Below are 17,997 nucleotides of genomic sequence, written 5' to 3'. Positions count from 1 at the left end.
CGCACAAACAACATGTAGTAGTTGTTTTGCGTCCTCTCATAACCTGTCTATGGCTGCAAAGTTAACAGCTATTTATTTTATTTATTATATTTCATATAATGGATTTATTATTATTATTACTTGAAAATAATAACTTCTTTTTTTTCACTAAAGCTGTTTGCCTTGCTTCAGATTGAGGTGGTGGTCTTCACCTCATGAGGTTCCCCCTGAATATATAGTGCGCACACACTGGAGACTTTACGGTACTCCATCTCTCTGCGCACCGTGCCTGGCAGGCTTCAGATCCAACAACACCGACAATGATGCGTGTGGAAGATGGTCGAAAAATGAACTGTCTGCAATAAAAACAGACACCTGAGGTGAGCGGTGGAGGGAGGGGACTCACTGGGAATCGTTTCGCTTCACACATTGATCCTTTCCTCTCGTTTTGGAGACAGAAAAGCAGAAACAAAAAAGGCATTTCGCAAGCTGTTTTGCATGCAGCCGACAGGGCGCATGAAGTCTGGGATATATGTTTCCACCCTGTCCGGCTCGTCCAGCGACCATGCAATGTGCACACTGTTGGTGTTGATCTGACTGAGATGTGGGCTCGTCTCTCTGACAGAGGAGCGCCCCTGTTAAGCAATATCCAATATTTATTTCTCTGCAAGATGTTTTGAGCGCCAAGAGGGCTGAGAGCGGCTTGGTATCGTCTGGAGAGGGGGTGGGAAGGGGGGTTTCTTCACTGCGCAGACCGTCTCTGCGTCTGATCCACAACACAACAGACAGTTCAAGAGGAAGAGAGAGAGAGAGAGAGAGGAGAAGGCGGAGGAGAAGGTCTGGACTGAAAATCTGGAAATATACAGCGTTAAAATGACGATGTCCGTCCCGGAGAGGAAATCAGGATCGGAGGGGAAGGAAGAGGAGAGCGAGGATGAGAGTGAAATCTTGGAGGAGAGCCCGTGTGGCCGCTGGCAGAAACGGAAAGAGCAGGTTGGTGTGTGTGTGTGTGTGTGTGTGTGTGTGTGCACGTTTCCTTTAAATGCAACCCATCTGATCTTTGATCAGGAAATAAATCGCTTCTCTTTGATCATGCTGGACATGCATCTGTTATGCAATTCTCGAGCCAGGCATGTGACATTATTTTCTTATTATTATTATTATTATTATTATTGCTACATGTTGTTTTGCACCATCATATCCGTGGATCTGCTGAGCCCCACATGAAGCCTGCTTCACTTTGTGTGGAGGGTTTCTGTCCAGGATCTTGACATTGAAGTTTATGACACACTCTGACCTTTAATTCAGTGTTGCAAATCACACAAGTGTGACACCTTCACTTTATAACCTGAAGCTTAAATGACATCTAACCACTCCGGTATGAGAGAGAGAGAGCAGGAGAATTGCTGCTTTATTACAAATATAGCCAGTATAAAGGGCAACTCATCTATTATAGAAATCCAGCCACCAACTCATCCTGTCAGCTGTAAAACAGGTGATTTGAAGATGTTACCTTCAGTTTAAGGAAGCCGTGATGGAGATTTTTCACATTTCTCATTCGATGTTTCACACACAGCATGATGATAATTAATCAATTATTCAAGAAAGCAATCAACTGATTCATTGAAAATTAAAGTTATTATTACTCACAAGCCTTGAACAACCAAATAATGATTAAAATTCATGATATTTGTGCCTGTTCTTGACTATTTGGTTTAATCATTTGGTCTATAAAATGTCTGTTTTTGTCTGATTGACAGCATTATAGTACTTGAGATCGGTCTTGACTTTTTAAAGGTCCCTGTCTCATCTTGGTCTCAGACTTTGGATTTTAGTTCAAGACTGGTCAAGACCAACAACTGTGGGAATGTCACTTAATTTTACATGTGTGTCGTCTGATTTATTTATTAACTGTCTGTGAGGAGACATCAGCCAAAGACTTCATCTGCAAAACAGCAGATGTAAATACTTCAAGGCGACGCTTAATGAGGCGACTCAGCGTACCAACCACGCTTCACCCAAAGAGTTCTCATGAATATTCTCTACCTATGTAAGCCACATACTGTCTGGTCTTGGTCTTGACTTGGTCTCAACCCCTCAAAGTCTTGGTCTTGGTAGACTTTGGTCCTGGTTAGACTTGGTCTTGACTGCAACACTGCTGATTGATAGTCCAAAACACTAAAAATATTCAGTTTACTATCATCTAAGACAAAGAAGAGAACAGGAATGTTTTTGAGTTTTACTTTGGTGCTGAATGGATTATCAAAATAGTTGTAGATACTGTACATTTTCTGTCAGTCCACTGCTTGTTCCAGCTGTAATTTGATGAATAGAAACAGATTTACAAACCCTCTATCCGTGTAGTGTTGATTCTGAGAAGGAAAGGCGTTCAGAGCAGGCTCAAACGACTCAGGCCTGAAATATTTGTTTCACGTTGACATTAAAAGCCCAAAATGTAGCACAGTTTCTGTGACATTCACAGCATCGACAGCCTTACTGAGACAAAAAGCCGTCCACGTGTGAGGAAAATAAGAAGCTTGGCTATTATTATTATTATTAGGGGAGAAAGAGGCCTCTGAATTGTGAAGCAGTGGGCAGCTCCAGATAAAGCTGAGAACTTAAGTTGAAGGTTATCTCTGGTGCACACACGGCGTCCTCTGAACGCTGCGACCACCTGACTTCACCATGCTTTCTTTCCCATTCATGTTGGGAACAGCACACACGCACATGGGGTTTTTCCACCCATTGATTACCCGTCCGTATGCTTTCTGGGCGTCTTTGACTGTCACATTTCCATTAACCCCTTCACTGAGAGCATCAGTTTTTCAGGGCTAGTTGCTGTGGTAAAAATCCATATCAGAATATCAATAGCAATCATTTCCTGATGGAAAAATGTATGCTAAATAACGTAAAACAATCAGATCTATCTTCAGTGTGATTACCTCTGTTCCACAGTTTTACGTTACAAAGACAAAGCTCACTAATTTATCTTATTTTAATGAAAATCACCAGAATACCCTAAACTGTCTTCAAATTTCTCATTTTGTCCAACCAACAATCCAAAAATCAAAAGGTATTCAGTTCAGTGAATGAGGCAGACAAAAGCAGCAAATCCTCACATTTAAAAAAATAATATAATAAAGTCCTAATTGTTTCTAAAGCATTAAGTCTGTCCATATATTTTCTGTAGCAGCTTATCCTTATCAGGTCTGTGAGGGGCTGGAGCCTATCCCAGCAGACATTGGGCAAGAGGCGGGGTACGCCCTGGACGAGTCGCTGACACATTAACCAATACTTCATGCTCATATTCACACCTACGGGCGGTTTCCAGTCCAACATGAAGTCATGAAATTTTATATTTTTTGGGGTTTGGAAGAAAATAAGCACATAAAACAAAGAAAAGCAGCAAAGTCTCACAATTTAGTTGAAACAAGGGAACTTTTGGCTTTTTTTGCCTGATTAAACTATCAACATTTTTGTCTCTTTGAACTTCTGTCGATTGAAATATTGATGAGTTGCTTAATCACAGTCGAACTTATCATGATAAAACTCCTTTGAAAGCTGGTAAACGATAATATTGTGTCGTGTAATTAGGGTGTCTGCAGGGAAGTATCAGTGAATCAACCTAATTAAGGCCCTTTGAAAGTACTTAATTCCTGATACATAGACTGTGCAGTAGACTAGTTTTTCATACTGCACAACGGTACATGCAGGACTGTTGTATATAGTTAGATCTATGAATGACGTCATAGTGTAAACATTTTGAGCACTGCCTTGGTTACTACTGCTGCTACCTGCTGAAAGAAAGCTTACTAAACATGGGGAAATGGACCCACGAACCAGAGTTTGAACTGTGGCTGAGGCCTGTCACTGGGAATGACCAGGTATTAAATGGTATTATAAATTGAACCTCAGGATTCCTGCATAAAGCCTGGTGTTACCATTACTGTAAGATGAACCTGACTGACTTAATCACAGTCGTACTTATCATGATACAACTCGTTTTGAATGAACAATAATATTGTGTTTGTATAACCGTTACTGTAAGAAAAAGATGAACCTGTTTGACTTGATCTTAGACATGCAAAATGTGGATTGATGGTGGAGTGATGGGCAGCAACATAGTGGCGCCCTAGGATCAGTTAGGATTTCGGCACCTTGGCAGTGCCCAGGAGGTGAACTGGCGCCTCTCCAAGTCCCTACGGACTGAGCTACCGCCGCCCCCGTTATAGTAACTGAACTATTTTTTGGGCTTGCCTCAGTCTTTCACTTAAATTCTCACCTTGACGTAGCTCACCTGGTGATTGTGCAAATTCGGCCTTGAGAAGGCAAATTTTTAACGATGAGGAGCACGATACAAAAGTGTTTTTACATGTTGGATCCGGACTGTCACAAACAAAATATGCTCATGTGACAAAATCTCTATGGGGACAAAATGACTCAGTACCTTCTGGCTGTTATATCTTCCTTTTGAAGTCGTCCTTGTGCTGAGAGATCCGTGCGAATCTCAACAGTTCGTCATTGACATTAAACCATCCATCAAAAACATTCAGTGCAAACTGGGTGTGTCTCAGCGGCAGCCTTGACATAAAACATAAATGCTCAGTAAATAAGTTAGTGGGTGAAAGTTCAGAAGACATGCTGCCATATCTGTTATTCAGCTCAGGCATTAAAATAAACACAGGCAGCAGTCACATGTTCAGCACATGGTATTGTTGCCTTGTTTTCTTAGCAGGCGGGAACGGTTTTGCATTTTTAAACTAGATGAATGTGTTGCCTTCAAACTCAGTTCATCCGTCTCGACTGAACACACAGAGCATTGATTTTTCTTGAGTGGTGCTGGTGTGATTGGAAAGCAAAACAGCTGGAGCTGAAACATGACTACTTTTTTTTTTGTATTGTGGTTCATCGGTGAAAATCTTTGCTGGCTCAGATGTTTACATGAAAAACAGCAGATGTTCCCTGAAGTTAAACCACAAGATGACAAAAGAAATGAATTAAACTGAAGTTGGTGGTTTGACAAATTATGTTTATGTATGTAATAAATTAAAATAGACGGACAATTATTGCACATAGTGCTTTCTTTGTTAACACGACCAAGAAAATCTTCATGTCAGCAACATGATTTATGCTCATAATTTCTGACTAGTGGCACGTATCCTTTTGATTGAGTCATCTGTGCTTTTCCAGGATGGCAACATTCAGTGTAACACGCAACATTTTACACAAACAGGTCGTGATTCATAAAATATTACTCAAAAACTGCTCTCTAGCGTTGATCTTTGCAGAAAGAAAGAAAGAAATGTATAGAGATCAAAAACTGGCTGCTCTAAAGTGGAGGTTTTCAAACTATGAAGTGAGATGTAATACTAGGGCCACTCTGCAAGGTGCATGCTGGGAGGTTAGTTATTGGTTTGGCTCATTTATAACACCGTCAGCAGTTGGACCTGCGGCAGTGACTGTGACAAACAGCTCATGGACGTTTTTATGGTTCTTTAAAAACCCTCATAGCCAAATTCATGCGATTTGTGTAAAGTCAGCCAAAGCTGAGCACAAAGACATGATACACACATTTTTAGATTCAGTGTGACACACACTTTCCGAGAATATCATTATCTTCGATGTCCATGAATTGACTTCACAGAAATCACAGGAAAAAGACGCTTTATATAACTCCAGAAGTTGCTTAGGAACCATCACATTTTTAAGATTTCCTCAGTGTCGAAGGAATGAAATGACAGCCGTGATGAGTACGATCTATTCATGGCTGGAGAACCCTTTAAAGACACTCAGAGGGCTTCCTGATTTACACCTACAGACATTGGATCGACGTGCTGAAACTACAAACTAACTATGACAGCGGACTATGACCTTTATAGTTCATGTCTTAGTTGACTGAGGGGCGTCCCGCAGTTTGCTCTAAAGAGTGGTTGTCGTAACATTGCAGTGGTTGTTGCATCCACCCAAATCTGTCACACTGGGTTGTTTTATCACAGTCCAGCCTGGACAAAAGATTATCACTGCCCTCCTTTATGATCTTGCCTCAATATTGCAGCATCCACAGACCTCCTGAAGTGCTCCACACCCTAACCCACGCGGTGGTGCACCAGCCCCAGCACATTACTGATTCCAGTAATGGCTCTATCTTCTATTTCAAGGACCTGCCTCCATCTGCTCACACAGAGAGAGAGAGATGAAAATGAGGCAGCCTGAAGCCCAGCGAGACTGCATTAATTTGTCATGGTGTTAATTCACAAGCACCGATGAAATATGAGGTTGAATGTGAAGGGCAGATGCTGTTTTCTGCACTTGCATGTGAACCCAAATCCCGTGCATGTGTTAGTGCTCACACACGTGTGTGACACGATGGAGAAACTAGAAGTAGCTAAATAATAATATTGCAAACAGCCATTGTCTACTGTGAAAAAAAGGCCTGTATTGATATCAGCATTATTCTTCATTGATTCAATTATGTGACGATATTCCCCCAGGAAATGTGGCGCATCTCATTTATTGATTCATTTAGTGAGCAAATGACGGCCTAAACAAGAGCCGCACACCTTAATAACATGACATTTGTTGCTTATCTTAGTGGAGACCGCCTTTGCTGCCATAAGTCACTGATATTTACTAAAATCTTGATATGAAATTATGATAAAAAAGTAAATATGGACGTAAGTATAAAGAATGGACAGGGCATGTGTGATGTGAACAACGCCTGGGTGTTCAGACAAGTCATCTGTAATTGTAACCTCCTGTCAATCAAAGCGTCCACGCTGTTAATTCTGCATAACTTTAAGCCTTAATATAATTTAAACAGGTGAGTTGTATATAAACCCACCCTCAATACAGTTGTCATGAACGTGGGAATCAGCTACAGAGACCAAAACAGTTTTTGTACCAGGCTGTAAACATGTTTATTTCTGCTGTGAAGTTGGACATTTTAACATGGGGACTTATGGAGACCGACTCGTTCTGTAGCCAGCCTCAAGTGGACGTTTGAAGAACTGCAGTTTTTTTTTACACTTCTGCATTGGCTTCACTTCACAGCCACAGAGTTTGCTGCTTGATTTTACTTGAATAATATCCTATAATTTACAAAACAGTATGTTTAAAAAAAAAAAGACCACAATATGCAGCTTTCAGCCGCAGTGTGGTTATATAAATGTTTTAGTGCCCATGGCGGGTCACATGATGTGTAAACTGATAAGTGTGTTTAGCACTTAAAACATACATGTAGGCAGGCTTGTTTTCCCCCGGAGACCTTTTGATTTATAGAGTAAACATAAGAAATATTATATATATATATATATTTCATCTTCAGCCATGTGTTTTTCTCATGTAATGCCACCCACACACGTTGGGATAATTTTATCACAGTAAAAAGTCATCACCTCACAGTATCCACGATGTATGCCGTGCAGTAAATCTCTGGTAGTTTTTTGGATGTTTTCCATGTCGGACGTCGTAAAGATAAGCCGTCAAACTGAGCGCAGACCCTGCCCCCCTCACAAGCCTCTGTCAAGTTGTGGCTTGCAGTAAGCTCTGCCTGTCCTGAGGGGATTCTCCTAATGACTTACACTCTATAATAACCCAGCAGTGCAGGCATGTTTACTGGTTTGACAGCTGCCCTATGAAGAATGACATCCACTCAGATTTCCCTGGAGGGTTAACACAGAGCAGGGACAGCTTTGATCCACCTGTTGACATGGTCTCTCTGCCAACGGCAGTCCTCCCCGCCTGTTGCTCGGTGTTCAAGGCTTTACTAGGAAACACATTCACACCCGTTCATTCCTAGAATACAGAAATAATGATTTTTGTCCAAGTCCATTGATTTGGGGTTATTTTTAGTCATGCGAGCGGTAGGTGACAGCTGTGTTGCTCCATTCTCCAGCCATTCGTAATCACCAGAGGATGAATCTTGGTGACGTTGGTGATCCCTTGACTTTTTATGTAGCACCTCCAACAGGTCAAAGTTTTCGCTTCTATCTAAGGCACGGATTGGCATAAAACTTTGTACAAATGTTCTTAGTTCACAGATGATGAACCCGAACAAAGTTGGTGATCCCCTGAGATTCCCACCATGAGGTGTAACATTTGTGGTTTTGAATAAAATATCTCAACATCTGTTGGATGGATTTTCATGAAACTTTATCCACATACTCGTCTTCCCCCTTAGGTAGGGTTGGGTCAGTTTCAGGTTTTGCCGGTCTGATCTTTATTTTGTGCAAACTGACTGAATCAGCATTTGTCCTTACGACTGTTCTGGCAAATTGAAATGAGACAGTGATGTCAACCTTTATAGCGGGCGGTCGCTACGACACTACACATGTAGCAGAGTAGTATCACAGTTAAGCAGACAGTGCTGCTTGAGTTGGCAATGTCTTCACGCTAAGTTGCTAAATACTTTGTGAAATACATTCCCTGGAAAGTTAATAAACAATGACTCTTTTCAATATAACTCTAGTATAAGCTTCTCACCCATGACTGTCGTGACTGTTCATTAAAGGTTATTCCTGTTCATCTTGCCCGTCTGCGTTGAAATATTACCGACCTGCAGCTCCGCCCACCCTGGTTTGCATGAATGATTTAACAACACTGTGTAATTTACCGTCTCATGTGTGATGACTGTATTTTACTGCCCGGGTGTGTCTGACCCTGCCAGGTTACATGAGTGATATCATGCTATGTTTCTATTTGTGCATTTTACAGGTGCCGTTGATCAGTTTTACCACGCAGCACTCAGTCAGTGGGAAGAAGAGATATTGCTCTTACTCTTGGGAAAAGCTGAATTCTTTCTGATGTTTACATGCTGCTATCTCACAGGCGCCCGTGCATGGAGGAGCTCTGTTTATACAAAACAGCAATGAGCAGCACTTACGTAGCACCTGCATGAGAGTTTTAGCTGCTGATTGCTCATCAGTATCTATACAAAGGGAAGCTATTATTAACCTCCAGCTTGCTAATAGCTTGAATGATGTGTCTACCCTTATATATACAGAAACTGTTATCATCGGCTTGTGATATTCAGTGCATTCCTGGAGCTCATTTGAGAGTAAGTGTGGCAGCTGCAGCTGGCATGTAGATTTCCTTCCAGGTAGGTGAACAGAGGAGGGAAAGGAAGGAGCAGGCTGTACTCTTCATGCAGCAGTAAGTTGAGAAAATCTTTGTAGTTCGTCTTTTTCAAGAAAACACATGCTCTGTCTGCACAGCTAAGTAGATCCATCGTTCCAGCAGATTATTAGTTTATAGTCTGGTGCATCACATACTTATTGGATTTACTTCATTTAATTTGTGTTCTTGAATTTACTCCCTCGTTCCCTTAAATCATATCCGCATCTTTTTGCACGGACTATAAATAAAGTCAACTCAAATAAACCATTTACGTCAACTTCTTAGTTGTAGTTATAAATGAGTGATGGGGATTTTTTTCTCCCATAAAAAGCATAAAAGTGTCAACAAACTGCTGCTCGGATGACTAAATATCGACCAGGCGACACTTGAAAGTGTAAATTACAATAGAATATATGATGGTGTGTTGCAGCTGCTGTCATCTCCCTCTTCTGCGATGGATCTTTCCTTTTATGATATTTAACATTTGTGCTGAAATATGAGTCTTGAAAGAAGCTCTTACTTTCGGTATCTCAGACTCAAGTCTTGACATTTACCCATGTCCATTATCTGCTATAACTCAATTGTAGCTGTGCTGAGAATGTCATTTTTTTGGAACAAAGTTACAAGCTCTAAAATCTGCATCTGAATGCAGAATCTGTAAGCGAGGGACTGTGATTTTGGTTTCCATTTGTGGTCCAAGTAGTATTGACGAGTCATGTTTGAGCAGGCTTTGGTTGACAACAGTCCATTTGGAGAGCAAAAGAGGTGGAGTACATTGTCCAAAATGCAATCTTTGAAGTCCTCCGCTATCGTTTGATGACATTTTAGCTTCTTGTGATCTTTTTAAAAAGTTTTCTGCGTTCATATGCAGATCATCTGTTTATAGAGATGAACAGAAATGTGTCTTTCTCGCCATTCGGCATTCTCTTTTGGTCCGGATATCCGTTTTCTAGACTACACGGGAAAACCCAGAAAATTGTCTGTTACCTTCATCATCAGACAATAGTTGATGGGTTCTGAGATTGCAAAGCCAATAGTTTTAGAGTAAGATTTTTCTATTTGTCTTCTGCTGTCTTCTTTGTTCCTGCATGGACATGGACATCAAAAAGAAGGCTGAGAAGAGGTCCACTGAGCTGTGGTGTGAGCTGCATTACAACAGAACAGATGGTGTTGAACATATCCGACTCTGTTATGAAGAGGCCTCACACCAAGCTGTCAGTAGATGTTTTTATACATGAACCTTTTGGCCTCAGAACATTTTCATGTTACGATCTGAAGAAGCTGTTGGACCACGTAACCTCGAGGTCACCTGGTTGTGAAATGACCTGATGGCATATACAGAGAGGTAGTTGTCAGCATTTTCCACTCCGCTTGTGTGAAATGGAGCTACCCGGATTTTCTGCCAGTCGGACGGGAAAGCTGGCATGAAAAGGAATCCTCTAGGAATGGCTGACATGTCTGCAGGCTTTCACGGAGCTGTCACAGTAGTTCACGTCACATGACATCGACCCCTCTGAGAAATGCCTTACACCTACACAAGCATGCTTTATGGACAGTTGGAAAGATCTTTGAAAGACAGCAGTTTCCTAGAGTCATGTTTTGGAAGTGACTGACTTCATGAGAAGAGAGGGGGAGAGGAATCTGGAATTTGTCACACAGAAACAAGTCTTAACAGTAAGATTTGGATATGCATGATTCAAACTGCATAATGTCGTCATTATTCATCTCACAGTGTCTATCTGTGTTTACTGTTAGAGCCTTTGCAAGGGAAAAAACAATGTTTTCTTTTGTTGGTCCAGTTCCTGCCTTTTGTCAGGGTGACTGGCCAAATGAAAACGATATGACGTAATATCAGAATAACAGCAGTAATGGAGCTTATTCACATAAACTATTGTACAGAGAGATTCAACAGTATATGATCCAGCACCTGAATCACAGCAGGTATTCTGAGAGAAACATATTAAGATATACTTAGACTACCAAGAAATTCAGACAGAATGAAGGAAGGAAAACTGGATTTCTAGTTCACATCATTTAAAAAATAAGTCTCAGAAAGAAAGCTGAATTTTGCTTTAACTCTTTCTAAAATGTGTCTCCTTGTTTTAAAAAGTGAGAACTTATTTCGTCAAATGGAGTAAAAGGTTATTGTGGATTTGTTTTTGAATATTTACAATGTAAGATATTACATTCACCTGATCGAGATGTCACAGTGGGTGTCCTTTGTCCGTCCAACTCCACTCTTACTCGTCACTGTGCTGTGGATGTCTGCAACTTGATAATTTTAAACCATAAGATGTATATCTTGAAGTGCAGTTTATAATTTCAGCTCAGATTTAAGGCAGGAAATCTCCTGTTCTGTCATGTGCCCTTTAATATCAAAATATAAACATCTGACGTAAAACAGTGGAAACACAACTGAAGGAATTTTCCTGCTCACACGCAGACCTTTTTAAATGTAGTCTTGTGATTCTGATGCATACACACACTAGGTTATAATAATAGTCTTAGGCACAGTCTAGTTCCTGTTATGTATTGTAATGAAGTCTTTAATAAAGCTCTCCGAGGCTCTCTTCCACTGGCTTCACTAAGTGCTGACTGATTCCCATCATGTCTGCGGCCTGCTGATTTAAAAGGGTTGTTGCACCGAGCCAAGAGACTGCAAAGACATTAAAGGTGCAGTAGCTGTTGTTATTGAATGGGAATGTTTCACCCTCCCTCCGCTTTAAGGCAAAGGCCAAGGTCTTCCACCTGCCCACATCTGCCCCGGCGTTATATCTGACTTTGATCGGAGAAACACGTGTGTGAATATCAGCACTAATAACATTACGCAAATCCTTCAGAGTGCTCCAGCCGCTGCAGGCAGCTGAGAACAGGTTGCATAAAGCCTCTATAAACACAAGTATCTCTCCATAACTGGACCTCTGTGTTTTAGATATCAATAAAGGAGGGATACTACTTGAAGTTTCATATACACATGCCTTTATGGCTTCAAAGGGAGCTTTCTTTACTTTGTTGACCAGCTGATATGAAAACTCCTAGTGTGCAGGTTTCAGAGTGTTGGTTCATTCTTCTGAACTTCAACACCGACAACTCGTATCTTGACCTTTGAAACCAAATATCTTTGTGTAGATGTTAAATATGCACACGAAAGAAAGAGAGTCAAACTTATCTGAGGGTTTTTAAGCTATGTTGTTAAGGCTGGTGTAATGCACTGGCACTGTATTGTAGATTATTTACTTTGAATTATATCTCTCTTTATCTGTAACTCATCACATGCTTCTATTCTAGTTTCAAACAGTAAGGGGCTGTACAAAAATTATATTTTATATATCATTATATTTTATGTCATAGACTCATATTTAGCCCCCAAATCACACAAGACAAGTCTAATTATCAGTTTCTGAAATTAAAAAGTGACGCGTTCTGTTTGTCAACCAGTCCAGCAATTTTTTTTACAAAGAACTGACACTGTCACTTCATGACACTTACTCACTTTAGCTGCAGTTGCCCTGCTGTGCCCTCTGGAGGGATGAAGACGCTCTCCCACAGGTTTTGATAGGTTGAATCTTTTGGACCAAGAGACAAGCAGCTGAATATACACAACAAAGTTCAGCTTCAGTTGACGGTTTAATATCAGAACTCAGGAGACCACAGTACTGCCTAACATATAAAGATACAGCCTTAATATACAGTCGCTTGGCAACCTTTCTCTGAACTGCCATTGTATCTTTAATCAGCATTTAGGGTCCCCCTCCTGAACCTGATCCGTTACTCATCTTAGGGCTTCAGGAAGAACACCAATATAACTGTCTGGGGCCTCCACCAAGATTTGTACCAGATGAACAAACATTCTTTTACGCAGGATATGAAACCTTCGTCACATATATCTCAACACAAATGCATCCTTGCAGGTTTAAACTACTAAAAAAAAAAAACAGAGACCACCTTCACCCTGGTAATATTCGTATAGTATAGATTGCAATAACCTCTACACATGAAAACAAAATGCTGCACTCACAGCTCGAGTGGTAATCTGTCGTTTTATTTTCATATTGTGAAAATTAGCACACATTCCTGCATAAAATATTCAAATCAAATACGAACAACCATCAATGCCGAAGCCTTATGAATGTTTACTGTCGTTGTTCGAGGCCTTGTCGTCGACCTCCAGCTCTTCTCCTCCTGAGCTGATACAACATCGATCCTGTGCTTCACAAAGTGAAATCACACTTCCACTCCTTCATGAAAATGATGTTCTTCCTGCAGACGTGACCTAATTTACATTCAGAATTTGAATTTGTTGTTTGTGCGGCTCAGGTGGCTGAAAGTAAAGCAGGTTACTCTCATGCTGGAGCTGCAGTTGAATTAGAAATGCAGCCATCAATCAGAAAGACTCCTGATGAATTAAATATGGAGCCAGATAATAAAAGCCCCCCCCCAGCTGCCATTGACAACACAGAGGTCATGTCTCTGTATTTCTATCCTGGAATAAAGGGCTCTGAAATATAGTTCACATATTGTTATTTTAAATCACAGATAGTCCGTTTGGTAAGAGCCATTGGGCAGTTAAAATGTGTCGATGTGTCAAGCAAAAAACAGAAAAAAGTCTATCTAGAGCCAGTGTTTAGTTGTAGCTATGTAACATGGCCGTTCAACATGGTGGGCTCTGTGGAAGAGGACCCACAACATCTGTAGATATAAAAAGCTAAATTTAAAGTAACAAAAACATTATTTTTAGGTGATGATACTAATGTTATTTCTTTATGCCATATTGTGTAGATTGAGCCCCCCTTTTAAGTTGTTATGTCACTCTTATTTGTGCTCAATTTTGTCACTATTTTTTTTGACACTTTGTTTATTTGCTATGAAGTTTGCAAATAAAGTTCAGTTATTAAAAGTCAAGGCAGTTCAGGATGGCAAGATGTACTTGGCCTGATTTTTTTTTTCTTTTTTGGAGCTGTACTGTTCTTGTTTGTCACTATTTTTTTTTTTGGATTCTGGTACAGGAAGAATATATTCTTTGTGCTGACTTCAAAACTCCCATAATAGACCCAAACTCTGAGGCGTGAGCAGATATTTAGTGCCTGGAAACCAACAATATTCTTCACCAGATTCTTGGAGTTTAGCTGTTTATTATACAGGAAAACATAGAAACATACAGCTGCTTTTAAATGTGTTAAAAAATAAGTTGAATAAATGAGTTAAACATGCAAAATCAAGAAAAAATGACAGATTTTTTTAGACTTTTTCCATCTGAACACCTGTCTACAGCCCTGGTGATGACAACACACATTGAAGCTCGTGATGCCTTATGCAGAAACTGTGGTCAGGTAGGTGGGGGTTACATAAACACACACTAACCCCCCACGTGGTGCCTTTACAGACACCCCTATTGAGCATTGTCTGTAATGTTACATAAGAGTAACAGGCACAAAAAAAAAAAAGCAGCTCGCTGTCTCCATGCACGTCTGCCAACAGGCTTTTGTTTGACCACGTGCTGAAGAGGCAGCTCAGGTTGACTTTCACTACTCAGCTTAATCCCCCTGAAAGATAAACGCTGCATGATAGACACAACTCTTTCTGCTCTGTCATCGTATTCATGTTTACTTTCCCTTAGCTTTCCTGTGTTTCTCAACATGGGGCCTTCCTAACAAGCTAAACATCAGCCACTTGAATAATTGAGGCCCATAAACGCAACAATAGCTGCGAGAGAGAAACTTCTACTTGCGTTCTCAAACTCCTCTTAAGTGGTTTCTTCTACTTCACGATGTTGTTTTTCTGCTCCTGCCTCCAGTAATGGGAGCATTACGAGCTAATGTCAGTCCCAATGTACACGAGCAAGCCGATACTGCGCTCGAACCAACCTTTAACTGTTGCTGGATGGCTACTGTGGTAAATACTCAATAAGCCTTTGCACTCTTTGCCAAGTCTTTTGAGGTTTTACCCTGAGTCACCTCTTTTGCTTGCTGGAAAGCTGTACTGCAGTAACCCCTGCTGGATATGTAGGAGAGAGGGGAGGGGAGGTGCAGTCAGTGGAGCTCACATAACAAAATGCTCTTCCGCTGGGTTTGTAGTTGCAATGAAGCAAGCAGTGTGTGTGGATTTACAAGCATGAATTGGGTAATCCAGTGGGTAGAAATTACCCTGCTTTATGGAGAACTTTAATACTCGTGTGGACTGTGCCAGACCCTGTTAAGCTTCTCCAAGAACACAGTCAATTGCACATGTTTTTAAAGAAACGGGAAAGGGGCCAGTTTCAGGTCGTGGCAAACATACACAGAGCCTAGTTAGAACGGCTGCTTCTATTCCAAGAGGTGGACCGCTCGATTGCAAAACACTCGCTCCTTCTCCTCTCTTTGAAAGTTTTCCTTTGGTGCCAAACTTGTGCATGTGTAAGTATGTGAGTTTATGGGTGAAACCGAGCGATTGTAATCGAATTGGTGACCCACTTTTTGGACTTTTGAAACCTCAGCGAATCAGGAGCCCACTCCCAATGTCCGCCCCAGACCACAGCACTGAAACCTCACAAACTTTAATTGACGTCACCGAGTGCCAAGGCTCCAGATTTTCAACGAGGAATGAAACGGCACTTTCACAACAGGCATTTTTCTGTGGGCAGTAAAGTATGAGGTTCAGATCTGAATGTTTCTTTCTCACTTTCTGAATCTAAATAATCGGTTATGTTGTTTGATTAGAAACAGATGAAAGCACATCAACAAAGTCATGCCTTCGAGGGATAACGAAATACAGTTCTTGGTTGGGTTTGGACTTCAAACAGTGCAGATGGTGGTGGAAAAATGATCCAGATCCTTCATATAAAATATTTACAGCTGATCAAATGAGCCCACAGATAGTAGACCCTTTTGACGGCAGACATTTTAACTTGTCAAAGCAGGAACAGTATCATTAAAAGCTGCATTGTGTTCATGTGACCCAGTTCCAGGGCTCTGTCTCTCATTAACATGGCTTACTTAATGGCATGGAGCCATCACTAATGGTATTAGTTACACCTCTGCTCGTCCTGCTTTGACAAGTGAAAATCTCTGCCGTGTAGTTATACTATAATGGAGTGTTTTAGTATCTTTCAGCTTGTTTTGGTTTTATGGGCTGCATTTTTACACTTCATTCATACAGCTTTCATCAGTTTTCAGCTAAAAAAGCTCAGATGAACCAACTGTACACTACCTGCCTATGACCAAACAGCATACTGAGAGAGTTTATGCTGAACAAAGTTGAACTTTTTTAGCAACAAAAGGCCAAGTATCTCCCTTACTCATTGCTGGTGGTGACTAAAAACAGAGCATAAATCAGGGTTTATATTAAAATTACTTTCCAGAAATGGGTAATGTTGCTCTGGATTTGCTAGTTTGTGTAAATAGGTACATACCATAGACGGTATAAATATAGACGTGGTAACCGTGATGTCACGCACAGGTTTCTAAAGAGCCTGTGTAAAGCTCGGTGTGGTGGCTCTGGCCGCCATCTGCAGCTTTCCCCTATGGCTGGCTAATCAAAATATCAACCAAGATGTGGATTGTTGGTGGACCTGAGGCGGGCTGAATGATGCCATCGATAACAGCACACACCTGTCAATCAAACCGGCCTCAGTGTTAATTAACGCATAACTTTAAGTCTTAATATAATTTGAACAATAATAACAGTAAACATATACCTCTGAAATGTAGTGGAGTACAAGTATGAAGTTGCATAACACAAAAACCTTTCACCATTGACCGCAGACTGATGGGAAGCACAGAGATCTCAATGAGTGCAAGGGAGGCCTTAATAACTTTCTGTTTTTGCCGTGGGAAAACAAAGAGCCATCGTAGACTTGATTCAGAGTCTGTGAGTCTGCAAGACCGGACACTGTTACTGGGCCAGCATTTAAAGAGCATCTTCCTGTTCAAAACACATTCTGGAAAGGAGAAGTGAGACGCTTAGAAGCGAGACGCCAGACGGAAAGAAAGACGGTTGGAAAAATGAGTTTATGATTCTCATTGTGATTTCTTTCCGTGTGATTATGACGTGTTGTGAAACAGCTGTATTGTCAGCAAATGCCCGATAGGAGTGGGGAGGAGAAAGGAGAGCCGTTGATGATTCATACAGATTTGCTACAATCATGACTCAGCATGAATGTCTAACTCCACAGTAGCTGTAAAATTAATGAATCAGAGTAATCGGAAGGTTACGTAAGGATGCTGGCCTGAAGCCTGCATATTTTTGCTGCAGGAGAGACAGTGAGTCTTCCTGCGAGGGTCAAACTGTTTCAGCATATCTGATCGATTTATCACTGCAGCATTTACCCAGGAAGTAGACCAAACACAAATGTCTGCTGTTTAATCATTTACAGAGAATTACAATGTGCTTCAGGATGGGTGGTAAGACTGGCTCTCCTTTTGATCCGAGGTCTGTTTGTTGACACGCTCGAAAGGACAAGATTGTTAACATTGGTCTTCCCCAGAGGGAGGACGGGAAGTCTCACCACAGGATGAAACTTATTAATCCCAACATGTAATTGAATGTTTTAATTGATTTAGAGATGAGAACCATTGATTGAAACTTGTTACTGGTGGTCTGGCATTTCAAAGGGACGCACGCAGCCAAAATATTAATATAATGATACACACATGCATAAATTATAAACTCTAAAAACATCATGATTCAGATCGCTTTTGTCTTCTATGTCCAGTATCAGCTTAGCACAGATATTTTGCTATTTGGCGAAGATGTCAACTGATGACTAACATGAAACTACAGTGAAATACCCAGTATTGGTTTGGGTTTTATTATTGCAAATTGCTTTTTGATGTTGTAATTGTACGTCTTGTCAAGCATAAAATAATATCTAAGTTCAATCCACCATTATGAACATTATAAAGATTTCATGGACTGGTAATGTACATA

The 17,997-nt window shown here is 40.8% G+C and overlaps 1 protein-coding gene across 4 annotated transcripts in view; it reads left to right on the top strand.

Annotated features, from left to right (window-relative positions):
• The first annotated feature begins 258 nt into the window (after positions 1 to 258).
• nrbp2b (nuclear receptor binding protein 2b) overlaps positions 259 to 17,997 on the top strand; it is a 34,010-nt gene continuing 16,271 nt past the window's right edge. For 3 of the 4 annotated variants that reach the window (XM_019270352.2, XM_027274274.1, XM_027274273.1), the window contains exon 1: positions 259 to 972. In XM_019270352.2, the coding sequence (XP_019125897.1) occupies positions 853 to 972 (120 nt within the window). In that variant the 5' untranslated portion in view covers positions 259 to 852. The remainder of the gene's footprint in view (positions 973 to 17,997) is intronic. The other variant, XM_010748974.3, reaches the window with a different exon arrangement.

The sequence above is a fragment of the Larimichthys crocea genome, chromosome XXIII (assembly GCF_000972845.2).
Source record: "Larimichthys crocea isolate SSNF chromosome XXIII, L_crocea_2.0, whole genome shotgun sequence".
Lineage (NCBI taxonomy): Eukaryota > Metazoa > Chordata > Actinopteri > Sciaenidae > Larimichthys > Larimichthys crocea.
This window is presented reverse-complemented; position numbering and strand designations above follow the sequence as displayed.